Below are 22,961 nucleotides of genomic sequence, written 5' to 3'. Positions count from 1 at the left end.
GCTTGACAATTGTCAATCAAAAAAGTCAAACTTAAAATGTATATATATAATTTTTTTTGTGTTTCTTTACTGTTCTTCATGATATCAGTAGAGGCTTATTAGAGTGTTCAAAATTCCTTTCCCAAACAGGTAAGGTAATTAATTCATTGCATATTATTAAACACTCTTCTATTCACCCGATTGACTTATTAGTGAACAAATCACAAATCATCTAAATAGCAGCAGCCAGAACAGTTAGTAATGTTTATGACAGGTCTGGTCAGGACAGCTAACATGTTAGCATCGACTTGCCTGAAGTTCGTTTAATGACGTGCAAGTTTTATAACTTCTCAAATTCACTTTAAACTACAGTAAAAACTCTGAAATTAATAGCCATACCTCCTACTCCTGTTTTATGTATTTAGAAGAAGCCACGTTTATTCGCGAATATGATGAAACCGAGATAATGATTGATGTGAATTCAATTATATGAACTCAATGATAGGATTAGGTCACTTATTAGGAAAACTGCTTGGCTAAATCATGAATTATTAGATGATGTTTTGGTTTCTAATAAAATAACTTTATTATTAAAGTAAATAAATATAATACATGATGGTGGAACCAATGAGTACAAAACCACCGGACGGTTTTTGATGGTACACAAACATGGCAGCGTACGTATGCACGAGATTTTGTATAAACAAATTTAAAGACTCGATTAGATTTATTCAGCGACGGTATCGAGTTAAAACTAAATGGGTAAGTAATGAGGTTACATTGATTTTTATAATAAAAAGCAAAGTGTTAGAAATGGACAACATAAGTTGATGTCGCGTTCCTCTGTATTAGGCAGCAACAAGGCCCAAGTTTCCAGCCACTGAACTTGCTTTGCACAACTTTGACACAAGCTACAGTATACAACTAAGGGATATTTGGCCCTCAGTTCGAGTTGCCATGCTTTGTGAACAAAAGTATGGAGCACTGATAAACAGCTTTTCTTCAGCACCTAATCTTATAACAGATTTAGAAGCTCAAGGATGTAAAGACTTCATCAGTATTGACCGTTCCAAAAATGAAGTCCATCAATCTTCTCAGAACTTCTCAACCTCACACAGAGATTCAACAAAGCTGGAACCTGCTTCTCTTCAATCCAGTATATGTCCTGATATAAAATGTCTTGTTTTTCCCCAAGGAGACATATCTAGATTTAAGCCAGCTGGGTGAGAGTTACTAAAAATTCAAATTTCCTCTGTCTTGTCCTAAGTTGATTGTTTAATATATCTGTTCTATTAACCTAGCCCTGACAGCAGTGGCATATTGGGATATTATCTGCTGGATGCTGCCTCAGTGCTACCTGTACTAGCATTGGACGTCCAGCCAGGACACACAGTACTGGATCTATGTGCAGCTCCAGGAGGAAAGACTCTTGCTCTCCTACAGACACATTCAATCAGTATGTGAACTGTCACATTGCCAATACTCAGTGTCTTAATGGAAGAGATGCAGATGATGTATGCATACTTTTTGTTTTTGTTGTTTTTAGATTATTTGTGGGCGAACGACCTGTCAGGTTCCCGCACATTGCGATTGCACAGGACTCTTCACAGCTACCTGCCTAAAGAGTTTCTGGATGAAAACAAAATCCACATCACTTCCACTGATGGTCGGCAGTTAGGCATGACAGAGGAGAAAAGCTTTGACAGAGTTAGTATTGGCCAAAATGTCTTTAAAAAAATGACCTGTTTTGTGAAGTAAAGTAGAATGATATATATATATATATATATATATATATATATATATATACTTCATCAAAATCTCAAACATGTGAGAACTCTTTGATTAACATCTTCCAGTGTAGTATTTTCGGTAACACTTTAGAATAGTGAACACATATTCACTGTTAACTTAGAGTTTTCCCTGAACAAACTCCTAATTTGATTCCTATTAATAGTTAGTAAGGTAGTTGTTAAGTTTTGATATGGAGTAGAAATAAGGAAACTAAAATATGGTTATGCGTTGATATGTGCATTAATATGTGTTTAAATACTAATACACACCTAATATGCTAGTAATATGCATGCTAATAAGCAAATAGTTAATAGTGGGAATTGGTCCTTAAAGTGTTAACGCATTTTCTATTATTTTGCATTTTAATAAAGAAAAGAAAAGAAACATTAGAGCCAGCAATGCAACAGTAGCTGTGTCCGAAACCGCTCCCTATCCCCTATATAGTGCACAATATTGGGTATCGGCCATTTGTAGTGCTGTCTGGATTCTGAGTGAACAGCATCATTCCCTACATTCGTTCACTTCTTTATACCCACAGTGCACTTTGATTTCAAGTGTACATCCGATGTACACTTGCTGAAGCACTGTTTCCCAAAATCCAATGCCGAGAAGACTGACGAGTTGAAAGAGAGCAGGAGTAAGCAAGTTTGAACGAGAGATGCAGTTGACATATTTCTTACTTCTGCTTTAAAGTTTATTTCATGCTGGTTCTAGTGTTTCTTTCTTATTAATTATTACTTGATAAAAATGTTAAAAAAATAGAGAGAGAATATTACTGCTGAATTAAAAAGTGTTATATAATGTTATAGATAAGGTAAAATATAGTTTTATAATATTTATTTAAAAAATATACAGTTGAGGTCAAAAGTTTACATACACCTTGCAGAATCAGCAAAATGTTAAATACTTTACCAAAATAAGAGGGATAATGCAAAATGCTTGCAATGTTATTATTTTTTTTTTTATTTAGTACTGACCTGAATAAGATATTTTACATAAAAAACGTTTACATATAGTCCACAATACATACACTTGATTCTAAATACTGTGTTGGTACTTTTTTTTTTTAATAATAGTTGTTCCTAAGGCCCGCTGTTCCTCAGAAAAATCCTTCAGGTCAAACAAATTCTTTGGGGTTTCAGAATTTTTGTGTATTTGAACCCCTTCCAATAAATGCATTTTGTAATTCAGCACCTTATTTTGTCAAAATAATTAACATTTTGCAGATTCTGCAAGGTATATGTAAACTTTTGACCTCGACTGTACTGTTTAGCGTTAACTTGGTTTAATGTGGTTTTACTAATTTACTGAGGTGGCATTGTTGTTAACTTACAAAAATGTAAGGAAAAGATGATAATTTGGTGGATGATTAAAAAATATTTATTAGTCACCAGTAGGTAGGTAGCGTATTAATTCTAATAAAAGTTAATATGTCTGTGTCACAGCTCCAGCTCTCCGACGCGCAGTATGCATCCATGTCTGAATTCACTCACTTCACTGGTGAATAAGTGAGCGATTTCAGTCACAGGAGAAATCAATACTTTTATTCAGCAAGGACACATTATATTAAACAAAAGTGAGAGTAAAGACAAGCAGACAGTGTTACAAAAGATTTTCAAATGAATGCTTTCTTTTGAACTTTCTATTATTCATCAGAAATGTATTACAGTTCCCACACCTGTTCCCACAACTATTTCTTAAAGAAACCAAATAAACATGTTTGATGTCACTGACGTATCAAAAATCTCTTAACATCTGCTGTCTAAACCCTGTATGGTTATAGCTTGCATCTCTGCCAAGCATATGACAGCAGCACAAATCTGGGCATTGTGCCATAACTTTCAGTTCATCTTCCTTCTTTTTACAGGTGCTTGTAGATGTCCCCTGCACCACAGACAGACACTCTGCAATGGTGGAAGAGAACAATATTTTTAAGAGGTCCAGGACCAAAGAGAGACAGAAACTTCCCCTCTTGCAAACACAGCTGCTTCTGTAAGTAGTTAAGTAATTTTTTAAATGGTGCAAAATGCACAGCAAGCATCATTAAAAGAATAGTTTCCCCAAAAAAAGAAAATTTGCTGACAATTTACTCAACCCTCAGTCTGTTCAAATTGTAGTTGTTGTTGTTGTTTTTTTTAATCTGAACAAATTTGGAGACGTTCAGCATTACGTCACTTGCTCACCAATAAATCCTCTGCAGTTAATGCGTGCCATCAGAATGAGAGCCAAATGGCTGATAACATTATAATCATTTACAAATAACTAAAATAGTCCATAATATTGTTTTCTCTAGTGAAAAAGTAATCTCATCTGAAACTGGACAGAAATATGCACAGATCAAGCACCAAAACAGTTCTAAACAAATATATCAGTGAACATCAGTAAACGAAACATTTATTACATTACAAATATTCATTTTTGGGTAAACGGTTCTTTTAATAATGTCTTAATATAAACAATCATTCAAGTTTTTGAACAGTAAGATTTACTTTTTTTTTTTTTTTTTATATTTAAAAGAACTGATTTCTATTTGAATATTTGTATATAATATGAATAATATTTTATATAATATTTATATATTTATATTTATATGTTCCTGTGATTTCAAAGCTGAATTTTTAGTATCATTGCTCCAGTCACATGATCCTTCAGAAATTGTTCTAATATTCTGATTTGCTGCTCAAAAACATTTCTTATTATGATGTTGAAAACAGCTGAGTAGAATTATTTGTGAATATTTTCACTTTTCTTTGATAAAAAGAAAGTTCAGAAGAACAGCGTCTTTATTATCACTTTTGATCAATTTCAAGCATTCTTGCTGAATAAAATTAATTATTAATTAATTATTAATTAATATTTTTTTATTATAATCCCCCATATAACTAACCCCTGTGCTTTTTTCCCCCATAATAACATGATAAAGTGTGCATGTGTCCATGAAGACTGACTGAGGACTGACATTTAATCAATCTGATGTTTCATATTCCAGGGCTGGAATCCAGGCCACGCGGCAGGGAGGACACACAGTGTACTCTACTTGTTCCCTGTCCCAGCTGCAGAATGAGTGTGTGGTGCAACAGGCCATAAGTCTCGCTCAGCAGGAGCTGGGAATTACAGTGCAGGTTCAGGACCTCAGATGGTTTGCACAACACTTCTCTGACACTTTCCACTTTGCGCCACAGTTAAGTGTTGGGGAGTTGGTTTTACCACACCTGCATGCCAACTTTGGACCAATTTATATGTGTAAATTACAACGAATGAACTAGATAGACATTCAGATATTAGCTCAAGTAACATCATCACACGTATGTGCTTCAATAGTGCCCTCTACTGACCAGCCTGAAAGACTGGCAAAAAAACTAAAACGGTGTTGTTTTTCCAGAGTGAAGTTGACTCTGCCCTCCTGTGTACGACATTGAAAAGCTAAAGCCATCATTCAACCTATGATGACAAGTCTAATAAAACAAATGATCTGATTCAGAATGTAGTGATTTTGACATTGGTTTCAAAAACTGTGAATCCTGTTCATGGTTATTCACATGTTCCCATGTTTGGCCAGTAGGGGGCGTCCACGGACCTTTATAGAACTAACTACTATCTGTTAAAAGTAGGCACAAATGAGACTGACATTGTGACTAGCAGCATGATTCAAACAGCAATGTGTCTTCCTGTCATGGAGAGAGCTTGAACATGATGATATTTAATTTTTTTTTTTTTTTTTTCTTTTTTTTTTTTACAGTTATCTTGAATGTTATATTTATTTATATTAATGGAACAGTTCATTTGCCTGACGGATTCACAGGAAGTCCATGAACTATATATGAACTATATATATATATATATATATATATATATATATGTGTATGTATATATTCAGACTGAGAAGTTTGAGTTTGTCTGTATACACAGGCATTTTGATTGAGTATTCAGTAGTGTTTATAACATATTCATTATAAGGATAAAGGATGTCCATGAGTAGGACGAGCAACGCTCTTATAAATGCTGTATGGGCTGATGTGTCTGCAGCACTTCTACACCTAATGTCTGCGCTCCGAGTGTGTCGTTTAGATTTGGCATCAGAGGAGTGTTTTGTTTTCTGCGAGCATATAAAAGGTTCAATTTTCCCCCGGTTGTCCATGAACCTTGCGTCTATTCCGGGCAATGTAGCATGAAAAGGTGTGCGCATTTTAGGAAGAGGGGCTGACGAGAGCCATCGACTCCCCGCTATCATTAAGCTGCTCGGAAACTGTTCCATCGGTGCAAGAGTCGAGATTGGCCAAGCAGTCGTTTACTCGACGGCTTCTCGTTGAACATTAAGGACGCAAGAGGATACTAAAATGGGATGCTTTCCCCTCGTTTTCCCCTTCGCCTTTTATTCCACAGATGAGTGCAGATAATTTTCTGTGCGATTGTGAGTGATTACTGTATTACCGCGGTAATATAGGGTTATTTGGGAATGCAAAGAGAATTAATGACACATAAAAACTATTTTTGCATTGACTGCCTCTCTCGGCCGGGATATTTCTCCATGCCTGCATCTTGTGATTACCTAAACGTATTGTAAATATGTGTTTCCTATGGGCTTTTACATAAATTTACATTTTTTAACACTCAGGAGACAGAGGGACCATTAGGGACGAGTTATTTTCATCTATACGTTTTATTCATTATTGACTTTGACACTGCTGAGGATGCTGGCATCTGATCATTTGGCGAGCACCTTGCCAATGATGTAAATCGGATGTAGATCTTTGTAATGACAGAAACATGTCGGGAATATCGTCTGGACGCCGAGGCCTTATAATGACGGAATCTCAGATGTCCGTAGGTGGGTGAAAGTCATAACGGCTTCCCCTGGAAAAGGCAAACATGTTTTGTGTTTTGTGGGGGGGAAAAAATCTACTTATGATTCAATCACACAGCACAGTATTCTTGCTGGAACTTTTGCAAAGTTTATTTCAAAACTGCAGGGGCCCTCCAAAAGGTCACGCTCAATCCTTAGATTTTCTCGTTTGTATGTGAGATTGGTGTACTGATTAATTACTAAAATACAACAGTTAAGAGGATAGTTTACCCTCTGCTGAACACAACATATTTGGGGGAAAAAATGCTATGAAGGTCAATGGGGTTCATTGATGTTTTAGACCTGAATACAAACAGTTCTTCAAAATATCTTCTTTTGTGCTCCAAAGAAGAAATTAAGTTGATTTAATTAATGACACTGAAGTTTTTCCATTCCTATATGACTTTCTTTTTTTCTGTGGAACACAAAATAGAATTTAATAAAATCAAAATGAGTTTTGGTTCCAATTAACGTCAGTTGTACTTTGTACATGTAATACAAGTCAGTGGGAACTGAAATTGAAAACGAATGAAAGTCCATCATATAGACTTGGAACGACATGACTACATTTTAATTTTCATGTGGACTATTCTTTAAATAATATGTTTATATTTTATGCTTCCAGTCCATAAACCTTCAAAAGTAACATGCCTAGGATATCAGTAAATCTCTGTGCTCCATGTTTGTTCTAATGTCCACAAGCTGTAACATTGTGTTCACATAAAGGTAACGCCTGACCTTAGGCGCTTCAGTGATAAGACATCTGATTGTTGTAGGTGGTGGGAAGCTTTGGCCTAAGGCATATCCTACTGCTCCGATTTCTGTGGTATGAGTCGCATATCTGAAGAGCCCAGCATGAGGCCTCAGCATTCACTCTTCAGACTGTGGATCAAGGGTGGGCTGGCCTCAGGACTTTTTATGATAGGACAGTCAACTTGGGGGCCATATGTCGAAACCAAATGTGTGTGCAATGTAATTATTTAGTTATAGTTCATTTTTAAAATTGAATTACAGATATTTAATATTTTAAAATGTAATCCAGGAATCAAATTCCTACTAATGAAACTTGCTTTTTTAAATTTGAAATTTAATCAACACTATATTATATAATATAAATAACAATAACAGTATAATTTTAGCTTTGCTATTACAACAATAAATTACATTTTAAATTAAATAACATGCACGGCGCACACACACATATACATATACAGTGGTGGCCAAAATTATTAGAACACTAGTATTTTCACCAGTTAAAAAAATTTCTGTTATTTCTATCCTTTGCAGTAGTGTGTCAGTAGGAAATATCAGTTTACATTTTGAAACAATCATTTTGCCATTAATTGTAATAATCCATTCGTTTTTTGTTTGCACGAGTCTGACAACAGTCAGTGCTCCACACAGAGATCTGGTCTCATCATCATCCAGTCTGTCTGAAATGATGTGAAGAAACACAAAAAACTCAAGACAGACTAAATCCAGAAGAACTGTGGCAACGTCTCCAAGATGCTTCAAGAAACTTACCTGCAAAGCTACAGTACTGTTGAAAGTTTTAGGCACGTGTGTAAAAACGGTGTAAAATGAGGATAACTGTCAAAATAAATAGATTTTCTTTATCAATTAACTTCTATTAACTAAATTAAATCAACATTTGGTGTGACCGTCCTTTTTGTTTAAACCGCATAATTTTTTTTTCAGGTAGCTTTGCTGGTAGGTTTCTTGAAGCTGCTTGGAGATGTTACCACAGTTCTTCTGCATTTAATTTGTCTCAGTTTGTTCTGTTTCTTCACATCATTCCAGACAGCACTGTGCGGAGCACTGGCTGTTGTCAGACTCCTTGTGCAAACAAAAATCTCACTGGATTATTACAATTAATGGTAAAAATAGTTGTGCTTAATATTTTGGTGGAAACCATGCTTCACTTCACATTAAACATTTTGGGTAAGTAAGATAAAGTAGGATTTTTTAATGTTAAAAGATTTCTGTTTCAAATAAATTCTGTTAATTTTATTTTAATAAAAAAAAAGTTTATTCATCAAAGAATCCTAAAAAAAAAAAAAAAATCATCATGGAGCTTGCACCAAATCAGCATATTAGAATGATTTCCGACAGAAGGTTTGACACTGGAGACTGGAGCAATTACTGCTGAAATTCAGCTTTACCATTATAAAAAAATATATTTAGTATATTGCTTTGTTTTATTTTTAAAAAAGTTAAAACAATTGTAAATGCAGCCTTGGTGAGCATAAGACTTAAAAAAGAAAAAAATCACAATTATTTTAAACTTTTGACCACTGGTGTACATATAGCTATGATCCTTTTCACTGTCTCTATTTCTGCTGTGCATCCATCATTACTGATGCAATGCAGCATTCGGATAATCACAGTTAAAACATTCTGCTGAAGCAGCGTTCTACAAACTATCCCATGATGCTTAGCATGAATTACTACACCATACATCTCCCCGCTTAATCTACCATTAAGAAAATAAATCCTTGCAGGCAACAGCCGTTTCAGTACTTTTTTTTTGCCCGTGATTGTCTGCTTTCCTTAAGTCTCGCACAGTAGTGAAATGTCTTGCCTAACTCTCAAGTGTCCGGTGGAGACTTAATCCATATGACTGTGTCCTGCATTCAAAGAGTGCTGAGCTTCCCTCCGCATGCCCACAATGCCACTCTCCCCATCTGAAAGGTATGTGTAGTGTGGCATTGATGTGTAATTACGTGTGACTGAAACAGCGCCTTGGTGACAGGCTCTAGAGTGCTGCGGTTGGCTTGGGTGAGCTCTCCCCAGAAAAGAGGGGTTTTCTTTGCCCTTAAGAGGATTAAGTGGGGTTGTGATAACAGAGGGATAAAAAGAAGAGAATTGAATCAGAAAAGAGAGCTGGGACCAAAGAGGGCGACCTCTCGCAACTGAGTTCAAACACCTGTTGTCATCGTCCCATCACCAGCGCATTCTCAATAATATATTAAAGCACGTTAATTTATGTTCAGGTCTGACGTGCATTAATAGTTGGTATCTTTAATTTTTTGGCTAATTTCTGAGTGAGTCGTCTTGCTTTCCATGAGTTCTTTGATGTGTATCTGAGCAGTGTGCTGTTAGAGAGATTTACCTCAGCTGACAGCTTGGAGAGTATGTGGCAAAATTGCAGTGCCAGCGGGCTAAAAGAATGCTGGGAACAGGATTAGGATCATATTCTGGCAGTGCCTGTCACTTCCTCAATGGGCTGGGGTTCCTTATGGTGGCAGCTTTCATTCTCCATGCAGCTAAAACTAAAAAGGAGAGCATGAGGGGAAAAAAGTTCTGATTGAATGGTACACTGTGATTTTTGTGCTAGGCATGCTTGAGGTCCATTTTGTGCTTGTGTGTGTCTGTAACGGACTGTCTGACGGTGACACCTGATTAAATACTAAAGTGAATTTAGAAACCGCTTAATAATTGAATTTGGATGCTGCGGAGCTTTACAGCAACAGGTATTTGTTTTGGTACACTCCAATTTAAAACCCTCCTCTTGTGTTAGGGTCAGTTTGACCAGCATTCCATTTCAAAATGCTTGAAAAACAAATTAATTTGTGACTATTTCTCATTTAGGCAATGAATGTGCATGCAAAAAAAAAAAAAAAAAGCCTGAAAACCTTGTCAAACACTTAAATGTAAAATAAATGAGAACTTTCAAAATTTCAGTCTCGTCTTCTGAATCAACCAAGGAAAATTCACTGTTTCTTTTATAACAATGAACTTCACAGTCAAAAAAAAAAAAAACATTTTACCTTCACATTATAAAGGAAGCTAAAATTTTGCATCTGTGCAGCTAATTTTGAACATAAAAACATGTGACCCCCAACACAATAAAAATAACAAGAGAAATAGATGGGAATTATTACATTTATCACAAATTGTACATTTTTGAGTCTCTGAGAAGTTACAAAAGAGGTTTTCTGTTAGGGATGGGCGATACCACTTATTTTGTTTTCGATACGATACCGATACTTTTCAGGCCACTATCATTGATATCGATACCGATATGATACTTCTAAACTTAACTTTGAAATTATTACATTTATTAAATTACTAAGAGTAAAATATGTAATTAAACCCCCTTAACTTTATATTAAATGTTAAAATGTATTTTAACATTTAATATGCCTTAATTGCTTATTACTTATTAAATAATATTTTTTTTTTTTTACACATGGTTAAAATATGTTTACTCTAGTGGTAACTACAAAACCTATAGTTGAAAATACTTAGTTTCATAAGGGGCGGCCAGTGACAGGCTGTTGCACACATAAAATGCTATTTTTATGCATTTTTAATGTATAAAATTCATTTTTATTCTGACAGTGTATGATTTATTTTAACATTACTACAAAATAGAACATAATCAATGAACTTTAAATGTTAATTTAAATAAATGTAATTGCACAAATTATGTAGGCTGCAATTTCAATTTGTTTATTGTGAAATATAACTCGAATAACTCAAACATGTTTTTTTTCTGTCCTCTGATAAGCATTGTTCTGGGCTGCCGTTCCCAAAAGCATCAGTGCTTTCTTATGGTACTTTTAGGAAACGCAGCCCTGTTTGAATGCACTGTCTGTGAGTGAATGATCTTTGTGATTGATTGGTTCTGTCTTGCAACATTTGCGTCATCATTCAAATGAGCAGGAAAATAGTTCTATCCTGCACAATTATTCGCTAAAATAGGTTATACGTCTAAATCAATGCATATTGTACGCATTATTTTTTGTTAAATAAAATCACTGGTAAATAAAACACACCTTAGTATCGATATTTTTGGTTTGTGTATCGATACTTTCGATACTGACATCAATATCAATATATCGATACTTCAGGATCGATACGCCCATCCCTATTTTCTGTTTTTACGTGAATCTTTAGTGTTCTGTTTATAACCTTGCAGGTCTCATTACATGAGTTAGTAAAGAGGACTTGACCTTGTTGTCTCACAATGTGTATCAAACCCCTGGAGGCTGTTTGTTTTTGCATGTTTCTGGTTAAGGAGGCAGGTGTAAAAACTAGATAATAGAGATGCTGTTGACTTGCTTAAACATTTTGCCTGACAAGTTAGTTGGTGTTTTGCATTGTTTTATTTTTCATAATGAATCATTCTGCCCTCTCATGTGTGCTTTGATCTGCTCAAAAGGTTGAATGTTAGAACGCATTATAATCAGCTGTATTTAAATATGGCATAAGGCACTTTAAAATGCAGTTAGCAGCCCCATCAAGGGCACTGAGAACATGGTGGCAGTGGCATCAAGCCTCTGGTAAAATGCACACAGAGGGGAGACCCTCTTTATGTGAGCAAAGGGCTTATGCATTTTGACAAACCACACTGTTTAAGATATAATAGCGGCATAATCACAGCCCCAGGCTGTCATTCTTCAGCATAATGGCCTGCTTATTCATCTGAGATGGCTTATGTCCCCACAACGATTTTATTTCCCAAGATTACCTTGTTTTCATGTTTTCCTCACTCTCATTTGCTTTTTTTTTTTCTGCTGTCCTACGTCCCTGATTTTATTATCACCTTGTTTCTCAGATACTTCCTGAGCCCCTAATTCTAAATCACTTTTTTTAGTGAAAATAAAATCAATTTGTATTTTAATCTAAGAATACAAAATTATTATTTATAAAAGTGTATTTTATTCTTTAAAATAATTTAGCATGATCACAGTCCAATTTAGATTTATTTACTGTGGTATTTTGATATTAAATGAGAGAAAAGAAATATGCAGTATATATTTATAAAGATGTCCAAGCAATGTTTTATTGAAGTTTTATTTTACAAGTTTTTAAATCTACAATTGACATAGGGAAAGATGTGTATACTTCTGGAACACTCTCCACCAATATAGGCTACAAATTCACCACTTTGTGTGATGTTGTGAGTGTACTGTATATTGATGTTCACAGTGACAATGAAAGTTACAAAGACGACCAGACTGTATAGGTTAAATAATCTGGGGGCAACGCAGGCGGGCTGTGCGACCCACCCAGTACAATCTTACAAAGGGACAGCTACCAGAATCATCACAGGGTTAAATTCTTCTCAATCTAAAACATAGAACTTTTACATTTGCCTTACCAGTAAACATTTATAGATAGACTTTGTATTGTACATATTAAAATACTTTACAAACACAATGAGAGCTCAGCACTGAGAGGGAAAGAATGAGCAGAGAGGGGGGGAAAAGCTGCCGTACATGGAAGTGCTTTGCTTTCCACTTGAGAACTTCTCCTGTATTGGACTGACCACTATTCAGGATTGTTTCTAGTTGCAACATTTATATGCACTTAAGCACTAGTTTTCTTGAGAGTATTTTCCCTCTGAGTGTTAATATGGCAATCTCCAATGATATGCATGGTCTATAATTGCATTTCTTCCTCTGCCTGAGGCTACATGTAATTAAAAGCTTTGCATATGTAGTCAATGAAATCATTTTCTCATTACCCAACCATCCTCAATTTACCGTGATTTAATCCTGACCATTAAACAGGTTAGGTTTAATTAATCTATTTAGTTGTGCAAGATTTACATTTACAAGGTAATTTGTGTGATGTGTAATTTGAGAACCACAATAATTGAATTAAAAGAATGTCATTTTCAGATTCTGGTGTATAGTGCATGCAACTGGCTGAGATCATCTCCAAAAAGTGCTTATATCAAACATCTACGCCCATCCAAAACATATAAATAACACTAAATCTAATCCAGGGCCTGTCTGTCTTTTTATGCAAAGCTGATAAATGTAATATCATGAATTAAATGAGAGCATTATTTCATTGTCTATTTAAGCTTCAAAACAACAAGCCCTCTAAATGAGTCTGAGATTTTTACTAGTCTCAACCTCAAAATACACTTTTCCCTTACATTAAGGATTGGCCCTAACTTCAGAAGTCCAGGTGGCATGTTAGTAGTGGTAGAGAGATGTTCCTTTGCTTGGGTAGTTTTCAGTCTCCTGCTCAGTTGGGCAGCGTGTCCAGGCCCAGCGATGCCGCGTGCTGCTTTGCCCGCAAACGTAGGTTCTCAATGCTGGTGGTCTTGCTGTTGTGGCTAGGAAGGCCTCCGGAGGCCTGCAGCAGAGGGCTGTTCCAAACCTGTTGTGCATGGTGAGATAAAGACTGATAGTAGGACTGACAGGGCAGGGAGCCCAGGGGTGCTGGCATGTTGACATTCATGCCCAGGTATGGTATAGACGACGGGGTCGCCATGTCAAAAGATGGATAATGAACCAGGTTGTTGGTAGCTGCCATGTGCTGGCGAAACTGCTCCTGTAGACGGAAGAGGCTGAGCGGAGACGAGGAGTATGAATGACTTTGAGAGATCCCGCCGGTCACCCCGCTAGAGGAAGATGAGATAGCCGGGGAGCCAAGAGGAGAATCTAAGGACACAAACATGGTTGTCGAGATTTAGATCGAATAGCTTGTTAGTTACTTGCCACCCTTAAAATGTCATTCTGGTATTTGATGCATCCTTTCACACTGTAAATATAAAGGCTCCAGAAGAGTTTATCTGCAGAACACCTGTGAAAGAAATCTGTGAAAGAACCCTTAAAAGAATCATTTTGTTCTTAGAGTGAAGAACATTTTATTCATCTAAAGAACCCCTTTTTCACTGTAAAGAATCTTGAAAGTTCTTGATGAAACCATCAATGCCAATAAGGAACCATTATTTTTAGGAGTGAGGGCAATAAAAATTGGAAGGGCAGTAAATAGTAAATACATACCTGGTTTGGGGCTGAGACGTTTGCAAAGAGGGGAAAGGTTTCCAGGTGCTGGTTCTTTCTCGACCTTCAGATCTTCTCTGTGCTGCTTTATCTCCTCTTCCTTGTCGGTTGCATTGTCCTCTGTGGCTGACTCGCTGCCTGACTGCTCTGCTGATGTCACATTAAGCTCAACGCTAAGTTCTGATCCCAGTGCATGAGGAGCTGCCTCTGCTTCCATGGAGGAGGAAGAAGAAGAGGATGATGAAGGTGGCTGGTTCTCAAGATTTATGCTGGAAGGGGCATCATCCTTATCGTTTGTTGCTAGGGGCCCATCTGTCGAGACATCTTTCTGCTTCTGCAGTTGCTCCTTTTGGAGGCTTCGCTGCTTCTTACGAAACTTGGCACGACGGTTTTTGAACCATACCTGATGGCCAAAAAAGAAGTCATGATAAATAAACGTATTTGTATTCATTAAACCTTCAAAGGTGCAATTGGGAATTTCTTACCTGCACGCGTGCCTCGGGTAGGTTGGTGCACATTGCCAGGCGCTCCCGCATCACAACATCAGGATAGTGCGTTTTCTGAAAGGTCTTCTCCAACGCTTCCAGTTGCTGGGCCGTAAAAGCAGTGCGACTGCGGCGTTGTTTGCGATGTTGAGAGCCGTAGCGAGCCTCAAGTATGATATCTTGAAATGTACAGCCGTTGGAAGAGAAAAGACACGGCATATTTAATTCAGTGTACTTTCACAATTATTTTGTGCGTTAAAGGGAGAGAGAGAGAGAACGCACTTACCAGCCAGTCTCTCCGCGAGGGTGAGAGCGTGAACGGACGGCCGATAGTCAGGTGCGTGCTGCGCCTGTTGCGCCGCCTGTTGATGCAGGTTGTACATGGCGCTCAGTGAGTTCATGGCATGAAGAGAGTATCCGTTCACTCCGTAGTGCTGCATGATTAAAAAATATCTGAAAAATAAGAATGAGCTATAATGAGTTTTAACATTGAGCTTTTTCCATTTGTTAAAACATAATTTTACATTCTTGAGTGATCTCAAAAGTGAAGTTTTAAAGTCAAAGTTAAAAGTCAGACTAAATGCTTTGAACTAAAGTGGCTTTCGTGTGATGAGATAACTATAGCAACAGTATCTTCTTCAATCTGTTCGATAAATAGACAAAATGTATGTACTGTCATTGTGATATACATATGGACCACTTATAGTTCAAATGTTTTATATTCAGTAAATAAATCTATAATTGGCAATATAATTATTTGACACATTGGTGCTATAGGTGCCAAGACTGCGGCTATAAAAGTAAAGACAGAAATGTCAGTGAATAATTCGTAGCATATACTGAGATGATCAGGCCTTAAAGATGCTGAACACTTCACTACAGCCTATGTTTATTTGTCCTTCTGTATTTTCTGCATTAGTAAATGGTCCTTCGTTAATTCATTAAATTTATTAAAACGAATATTTTAATTAGACCTAAAATCTCGCTTTCTTATGTGATATTTATGTGCGTGTAGTTAGGCTATATATAATTAATCAATATAGGTTGTCAGTTTATAGCTAGAGTGTCAAGTAGCGCTTTTAAAAATCCGCTTATAGGAGCGGAACTGTGTTCATTAATATCCAATTATTGTTTTGTCCAATCCATTAGTCATACACAAGGAATTAATTGGTGCAATTATCACTTGTTTACCTAATGAGCTCCGACTTATGCTTACTGCATTAGATATATAATTTCAGAGCCAAATTACCGTAGCAAATCCTTAAAAAACAGTTGTCAATGAAACATTGATTGATTTTAGTAAGATCTACTTAAGCAATGAACGAATATTTCGATACAGACTTCATTATATCAGTTCTGTCATCGAAATTCAATTTCACTCATAATTTCATATGCTACTTATAGGACTTGTAAAGCCGAAATGTGTAGAGATATTTTAGTGGTCATATTTACAATTTACTGATGATTGCACGGGATGTTATTCTTTTAAATGTGTCCATGAGGTTTAGTGTCCTGCTCCAGTCATTTTTCGCAGCCGATTTAAGATTTTCATAGGTAAAATGAAAGGCTCCAGGATACGATTAGATATGTATTAGTATAGAGGTGGTTGACAGGCATGAATATCTCCGAGGCCAATGCACTGCGCATTATTAAGAGAAAAAGTATATGCTCCCGCACATGGCGGGTGTCCAGGGACATGAAACAGCCTCGAGTTTTAAACTAAATTGTATTTCCAACCAGCACTTAAATTGCTTGTTATTTACTTCGATTCAGTTCGTTTGTAGCCTACATGAAATTAATGAACTAAATGTCTAAAACGTGCGTAAATCATCTAAATCAAATTACATTTAAAAACTTTAATTTAAAATTATGGGCTAATTTTTGATCAGTGCTGTAGCAATAATAATATTTATTATTATTATTATTATTATTATTATTATTATTATTATTATTATTATTATTATTATTATTGAGTAATAATAGTTCTGAAAAAATAGTTATTTCGCATTGTGACAACTTGTTAACTTACATTTGTTTCCTGATAATTCAGTGCCGTTTTAATAAGATAAATTCAAAGTAAAATAATAAATTATTAATAATTTCCATAGCTTAATAGTACATTATTTTCATCAGCCAATCTGTTTTCATACCTCAGTTATTGTTAATATTTTAGAAGGCTAATAATTAATAGGCCTATTTTAAATTGTGTAACCTGTTTTGTTGTTATATCTGCATTTATATAATCTTGTTGCTTCAAGTATAAATTAGATAAAGTTTTTTTAAGTGCTGTTTTTCTTTGAGATAATTGCATTTCATATTCAGTTTTGTAACCGGCGATTGCCGTTATGCCTATTCAGATACTAAAATTACGGAAGCAAGTTTGTTTGGAGGACTTGTTTAAAGGTTTTGTATGTGTATCTTTATCTGTTACAGGCTACCGAAACGCTCGTACCCTCCTCAGCGTGGAAGCTTCTGAATGACACTCGGAGTGCCCATTCCCAGACTATTAAGTCAGTGCACCGTCTGATGAATGTGATCAGAGGGCAAGAGGGAATAGTTTAATTCGCTTGGACAGAAGGTGCTTTGCTAAACATTTACTTTTCTCCCCCAAGTATTTGAATTGAATGGGGTCCGTTTCTCTCCCTCCCTTCTCTCACGGCCCCTTATCCCATCGCCCCGGGGCCACGTTTTGGCTGAGATGTATGGCTTCTCTGCGGGTAAAATATGCATGTTGATCCCCATTTGGGTCCCCGTCTAATGGAAGTGCAAATAGGTTTCGACTGTGGAGACCTCCATTTATCATCACCGCTGACACGGACGGACGTATACAGTGAGCTTACATGTGTGTGCGTGGCTTCAAGAAATGCAAGCGATGTGTCTAAAGAGATGTGTTATAGGCCTATATAAACTTACGTATTCTGTTGTAATTTCAGTGTCATTCCATGCGTATGTATGTGGATGTTATAGCTAACATTTGACAAAAATAAAAAAATATAGGCCTGTAAATGCAAAGAATGCACACATAATAAAAACAAAAACAATTAACCAGAGATCAATGTAATTGTGATTTAGTACGGCCATATGATAATAGCAGTAGGCCTAACAATAATAATGTACTTCCATTCATGTTTGTGAAATATTCGTTTAAGCGAACTTTGCTAAACGTCGGAACTTCGCCAGAGGCCAACTAATGTTTAGCACAAAGGGCAGCTTATTTTAATACTGTGTCTCGCTGCTATTGTAGTCTGTTCATCCGCCTGTTACTGCTGCGGGCAGTGTGACACTCCATGCTTCGATTATTAAAACCTCATTATGCAAATTGGCATGTACAGTGCAACTTTTTGATCCGACTAAATTAGGAAAAATGTTAGCGTTAAAAACCCATTTGACCCGGGGGCACTATTTATCGTGTCTCGCATGACATATATTTATATTGTCACTCATATTTTTGTAACCCTCACTGTCCAAGGCCCCCCACATTTATGTTAAGCGCAGAGTTGGTCTAATTCTAGTTCAAATGTATTTTAACATACTTTAATAATTCTGAAGAGGGAAAAATAATAGTTTTACTATTTACCCACTATTAACTTTTAAGGGGCTAATTTGAATTTAAGTTTTAAGCGAAAGCCAGCCTGGAGCACCCTTAAAATAAACTCATGAGTTATGTTACTCTTTGTCTTTGTCACACATAAGTTTAATGTATATTTTTTAATAATGGATTTTCCCCCTTTGGAATAAAATTATACATCGCATTACGTAAAAAAAAAATAAAAATAAAAACAAAGGTCTATGTGAAGAATAAAGAAAAAATCTATCTGCCAGCCTAATTTGTTTAATATTATTTAAGCTAGGCTGTATTTTAGACAGGCTATTACTAAACTGACACATTTAAATCTTAGTGTTATTGGTTTATTATTTTTTGCGTAAACAATTGCATAAAGAAGTCGTTTCTTACCTTAGTCTTGTCCTTTATCCAGTGTCTTACACTGTCACTTGATATTTTGTTGCTTGTAGCCCGGAGTATTTCCCAGATGTCCTTATCGCGTTTCTCAAAGTCTAAGAGCCCATTCAAATGTATCCGCTAAGTATCAAGCGACTCCAAATCGTTCCCTGCGCGCCCTTCTCAGCACATTGCGTCCATCTATTGACACGCGCTTTGAGGAGGGATTTTAAAGAGGTCCGCGTAACATCAGCGTGGCTTGCTACTGGTCCTTGAAACTGTCAATCAAAGCTCGACGGTATTTTTCTGGCTGCATGTGGACTCAGAGCCAATTGACCCTTTACTTAGAAGTCTTAAATCACGCACTTGAGAGCACTAATGTCCACTCACAAACACTTTTGCTTATGAACAATAATAGCCGTATGTTATGTGAGAATAAAAAGAAAATACTGGCATCGGTATAAAAGTTTAGAGCAAGAACAGAAGAGAAACACCTTTATATAGCTCAGTGATGGCAGAGAGTTTGTTTTTAACGTTTTATTTGTTTACAACCTTTTTCAATGCCTTTTAGGTGAGTGACATCTTTTTTAAAGGCAACAAAAGCATTAAACTAATAACTGAACTAAGTTTACATAAATTCATTCATGAATTTTATTGTTTGCTTAATTTGGGGATTTATAGTTTGTTGAAGACCACTTTTTTACAAGCAATAACGGCAGATTGCTAGAAATTGACGAACTCCATTTTGACAAAGTTAGTATGAAGTAAATGGCAATAATATGAATATTTTGCTTTCTTATATTGTTCTCACGCATTGACTTGTTTTGTTACTTCGTGAACATAGGAATATTTCTTTAAAGTTCACGGTCCCAAGACTTTTTTTTAGACAAACGAATATCTCATGCGTTGGTTTTGTTTGCTTTTCGGCTTTGTCATGCCACTGCAGGAGAGACTGAAGGGACTTTAGAGATCTCTAATAGATGCCAGGCTACTGCCTTCACAATCTCTCCCGGCCTTGAAGGATTTGGGTGAGGATAAGGGGAGACAAGACGCTATTTCAGCCTCCAAAAAACCTCTGTCTTGAAATGACTGCCGGTAAGAGGATTAAAACAATAATGCCCTTCTCTTCTTGAAGGGTTTTTAGAAAAGATTTCTTCTCCCGGAGCAAAACCGTTTAGGTTGGAATTAAGGGCAGCGCAAAGTAGCCTTTTAATGTAAAGCTTGCATAATTTGTTAAAGATGCTCGCAGAAAGCGGGCCAGGGTGAAAATCCCTAACTGAATTTTATCTCTGACCATAGTTATCATCTAGAGGAATTTGAAACGAGTGGAAATTGAATGAAACTGAGGAATTTTGCCTCACATTTTTATTAAAATATTATCGTTTAAAAATTACAGTGGTGTCGTGGACTGTAAAATTAGTGTTTGTATATGTTCAGGTATGATGATAAACTAGTCCTGCAATGCTTTATGCTAAACATATAATGTACAGCCTAAATTAAGTATTTCTGTTTATTGCAATCCTTACAGGCAAATCATATCACTTAAGTCTGTAATATAACATTTACATGAATTGTCGAATTAATCTCTTAATGTAGAGCAATGATGAATTTCAAACTTTTATAGATTGTCGGAGCAGATAACATATGTGCGATTATTTTTCCCTTTCTGCTCATTTTATATTATAATTTACTATTATAAATAGTAAATAATAATAAGTATTTTAACACCGCAAGAAAAGACCACAAGAAAATTAGTTATACCCTATAAAAAGTAAAAAAGAAAAAAAATCCAAATTGGTAATATTTGAAGATATTTAGGCTATTGAAACCAAATATTGTCACTTTCAAACACATTGTACAGATTTGCTTACTAAATAGAAGCTTAGCCTATAATTCAAGTGAGGGCCATTTTTGTTGCCAATATCAAAGACGCTTTACACGGGGGTAGTTATTATTATCGTTGTTACTAATATTAATGTTAATTGTATTTTATTAGGTAATTTTATTACCTTAATGGAACCAAACCTGTGTCTTTTCTCATCCTTTCTCCCCACTTGGTTTTTTATGGTCTGAGAAAGAAAGAGGATTAACTTGTGAACCGATGGAAATAAGAACTTTAACGGGAGGTAAATCTGGGCAATGTCTCTTTGTGAGGAGCGTTTCTAAAGCAATTAAAGTGAGAAAGAATTCCTCTCAGCGCCTCTTCCTTAAATCTGCTTAAACGAGGACTACTGTCCAGCACATCTGAGGGCTTTAAATGCCTTCCATTTAAAGTGCCACAGACAGAAACCCACCTTCAGAGCTGCAAAAGGAGTCCTCGGTCCAGTTTAACTCAAAGTAATTGGGATTTTTTTCTTTTAATTTTAAATGTAAATTTAATTTTGCTGCCCTTTCGTGTAGTTATCACATTTCTTTTACGGTGCCACATGCTAGTTATTACTTTAGCAATTAATTACAATAGCAAAAACGGCATTGCAATGTAAAGTTTCCCCGATGATATTCGGAATCTATCACTGAATTTATTAATAAACCGAATTAAATTTCTCTCAAAATCATTTTATTTCGAGCGAATCCCACTGCTTTTCACAAAACGAGGGATGGTATCTTAAAAACGAGTCAATCATATCGCTGGCTTTTATTTACACTTACGAATTTCTCACACACTCTTAGCTTTACCGGAAAATAATGAAATAAAGGCATTCGGTGTCACAGCGCGAGATGGTTGTTATTAGCTAATTAATAGACCTAATGATGTTTCTGCAACTTCATGAATACATTACGTCTGCAATCCACAAAGCTGTAGCCTCTCAGGCTCAATCCAAGGGTATTTCAGCATCTGTTCTTCCCAGAGCAATTAATCATTTTGATGTATGGTTTAAAATCGACTGCTTCCAGGAGACCTTTTTGACAAGAATAACAAAGCAATTTGCCAGGAGCCATCTCTTAGACACGTTATTAGCAGCACCTTCATCTTAAAACCGTTTTTTTCCTTTTGCTAAATTAGATACCTGTATTAAAGGGGCAGTGCTACTTTTTAATTTATTTTGATTTCTCCACACAGCTCCACTGATACCTCTGGAAATCGCATCATTTGTGACAAGATCCCAGGATCTTCTTAACAAATCCCCATGCTAAAAGTTTTTGACCTGTCATTTCTGTTAGAAGCTGTGCCCCACTATTCTCTCTGGTTCTCCATCTCTTTACTGTCTTCAGTCTCTCTCTTCCCCCTTGTATTTCTTCAGTCTCTCTTTCTCTCCCTCTCTCTCTGTCTTACTCACTTTGGCCCGGATCCCCAGCACAAGGGGCCCCATTGTATAGTCCTAATCCAGAAGCAACACAGCTTTAGCGACATGGAGGGATAAAAGGCCCATCAAGCCCACAACTTTATGGGGGCAAATCTCTACCTAATCCCTCGCTTTATCTAAACAAAAGCCCCTCTCTCCTAATCCACCTTCACTGCAAAAAAAAAAAAAAAAAAAAGAAAAGGAAAAAACAAGAGGCGCTAAAAAAAAATCTCAGGCTTGAGTTGAACTGTGAGTTAAGAACCAGGAGTCATTTTACTAAAGAAACTAACCGCTTCTGACAAGCTTCAGCTACTGACATAAGTAAAAATGAAGCCCATGGACACAGTAGTGAGATGGATGAAAAACTAAAGGTGAAGAGAGAGAGTTATAACATACAGTTTTAATGATAACTGTCAAGTCCTCATTACAAACTTCTGCACAGAATGGAGTTCAAATGTCATTTCATTACTGCAAAAACACTTATATGTTAATTTATTATTTTTTATTATTTAAAAGATATTTTAATTTCAATTAATTTTCCACTTTGTTGTAAATCTGTTGTGATAATGCCTTTTGTAATTAATAGGGTGCTTTCATTATTTCAATAGACTGGACTCAGATGAGATCATTATCTTCAGTATGGGTGCTGTTGGCTATAATTGGGTAATTAAGGGGATAAAGTGCCTGCTCTTCCTCTTTAGTGCTTTGATGACTATTGAGTGAAAGAAGCAGCTTCTAATAAAACACAACAAACAGCAACCTGCATGAATTATTGGCATCTCATTTATAATGTCTACCTTCAGGAATATTTATATAGCTGTAGAGAACCTGTAGAGCTAGAAGACACATTTTTCTGTTTCCCAGTGGCTTTCGAAAGCAGATTTTGCC

General features: G+C 36.1%; 2 protein-coding genes across 3 annotated transcripts; one reads left to right on the top strand and one right to left on the bottom strand.

Moving 5' to 3' along the window:
• Positions 1–567: 567 nt before the first annotated feature.
• nsun4 (NOP2/Sun RNA methyltransferase 4) lies at positions 568–7,973 on the top strand. Of its 2 annotated transcripts, none has more exons than XM_051094373.1 (6): positions 568–741; positions 832–1,202; positions 1,281–1,435; positions 1,526–1,686; positions 3,638–3,762; positions 4,760–7,973. In XM_051094373.1, exons 1-6 carry the CDS (start codon positions 649–651, stop codon positions 5,034–5,036), a joined length of 1,182 nt encoding a protein of 393 aa, XP_050950330.1. In that variant the 5' UTR covers positions 568–648; the 3' UTR covers positions 5,037–7,973. The 2 variants fall into 2 exon arrangements, with proteins under 2 accessions (XP_050950330.1, XP_050950338.1); XM_051094381.1 differs by having other exon boundaries at positions 644–741; positions 1,175–1,202.
• Positions 7,974–12,537: 4,564 nt separating this feature from the next.
• Positions 12,538–19,145, bottom strand: dmbx1a (diencephalon/mesencephalon homeobox 1a). Its single transcript, XM_051094392.1, has 5 exons — positions 18,805–19,145; positions 15,136–15,302; positions 14,850–15,028; positions 14,365–14,767; positions 12,538–14,019 (listed from the first exon to the last, which is right to left on the bottom strand). The coding sequence occupies exons 2-5, from the start codon at positions 15,287–15,289 to the stop codon at positions 13,601–13,603; spliced, it is 1,155 nt and encodes a 384-aa protein (XP_050950349.1). The 5' UTR covers positions 15,290–15,302; positions 18,805–19,145; the 3' UTR covers positions 12,538–13,600.
• Between the last annotated feature and the right edge of the window lie 3,816 nt (positions 19,146–22,961).

Source organism: Labeo rohita, chromosome 2 (assembly GCF_022985175.1).
Source record: "Labeo rohita strain BAU-BD-2019 chromosome 2, IGBB_LRoh.1.0, whole genome shotgun sequence".
Taxonomy (NCBI): domain Eukaryota; kingdom Metazoa; phylum Chordata; class Actinopteri; order Cypriniformes; family Cyprinidae; genus Labeo; species Labeo rohita.
This window is presented reverse-complemented; position numbering and strand designations above follow the sequence as displayed.

Excerpts from the sequence above, each read along its gene's own strand:
- nsun4 (XM_051094373.1), top strand. The coding sequence starts at position 649 with ATGGCAGCGTACGTATGCACGAGATTTTGTATAAACAAATTTAAAGAC. Across the intron at positions 742-831 it reads ATCGAGTTAAAACTAAATGG|GCAGCAACAAGGCCCAAGTT; the intron begins GTAAGTAATGAG and ends CCTCTGTATTAG. Across the intron at positions 3,763-4,759 it reads TTGCAAACACAGCTGCTTCT|GGCTGGAATCCAGGCCACGC; the intron begins GTAAGTAGTTAA and ends TTCATATTCCAG.
- dmbx1a (XM_051094392.1), bottom strand. The coding sequence starts at position 15,289 with ATGCAGCACTACGGAGTGAACGGATACTCTCTTCATGCCATGAACTCA. Across the intron at positions 14,768-14,849 it reads TACCCGAGGCACGCGTGCAG|GTATGGTTCAAAAACCGTCG; the intron begins GTAAGAAATTCC and ends TTTGGCCATCAG. Across the intron at positions 14,020-14,364 it reads ACGTCTCAGCCCCAAACCAG|ATTCTCCTCTTGGCTCCCCG; the intron begins GTATGTATTTAC and ends TTGTGTCCTTAG.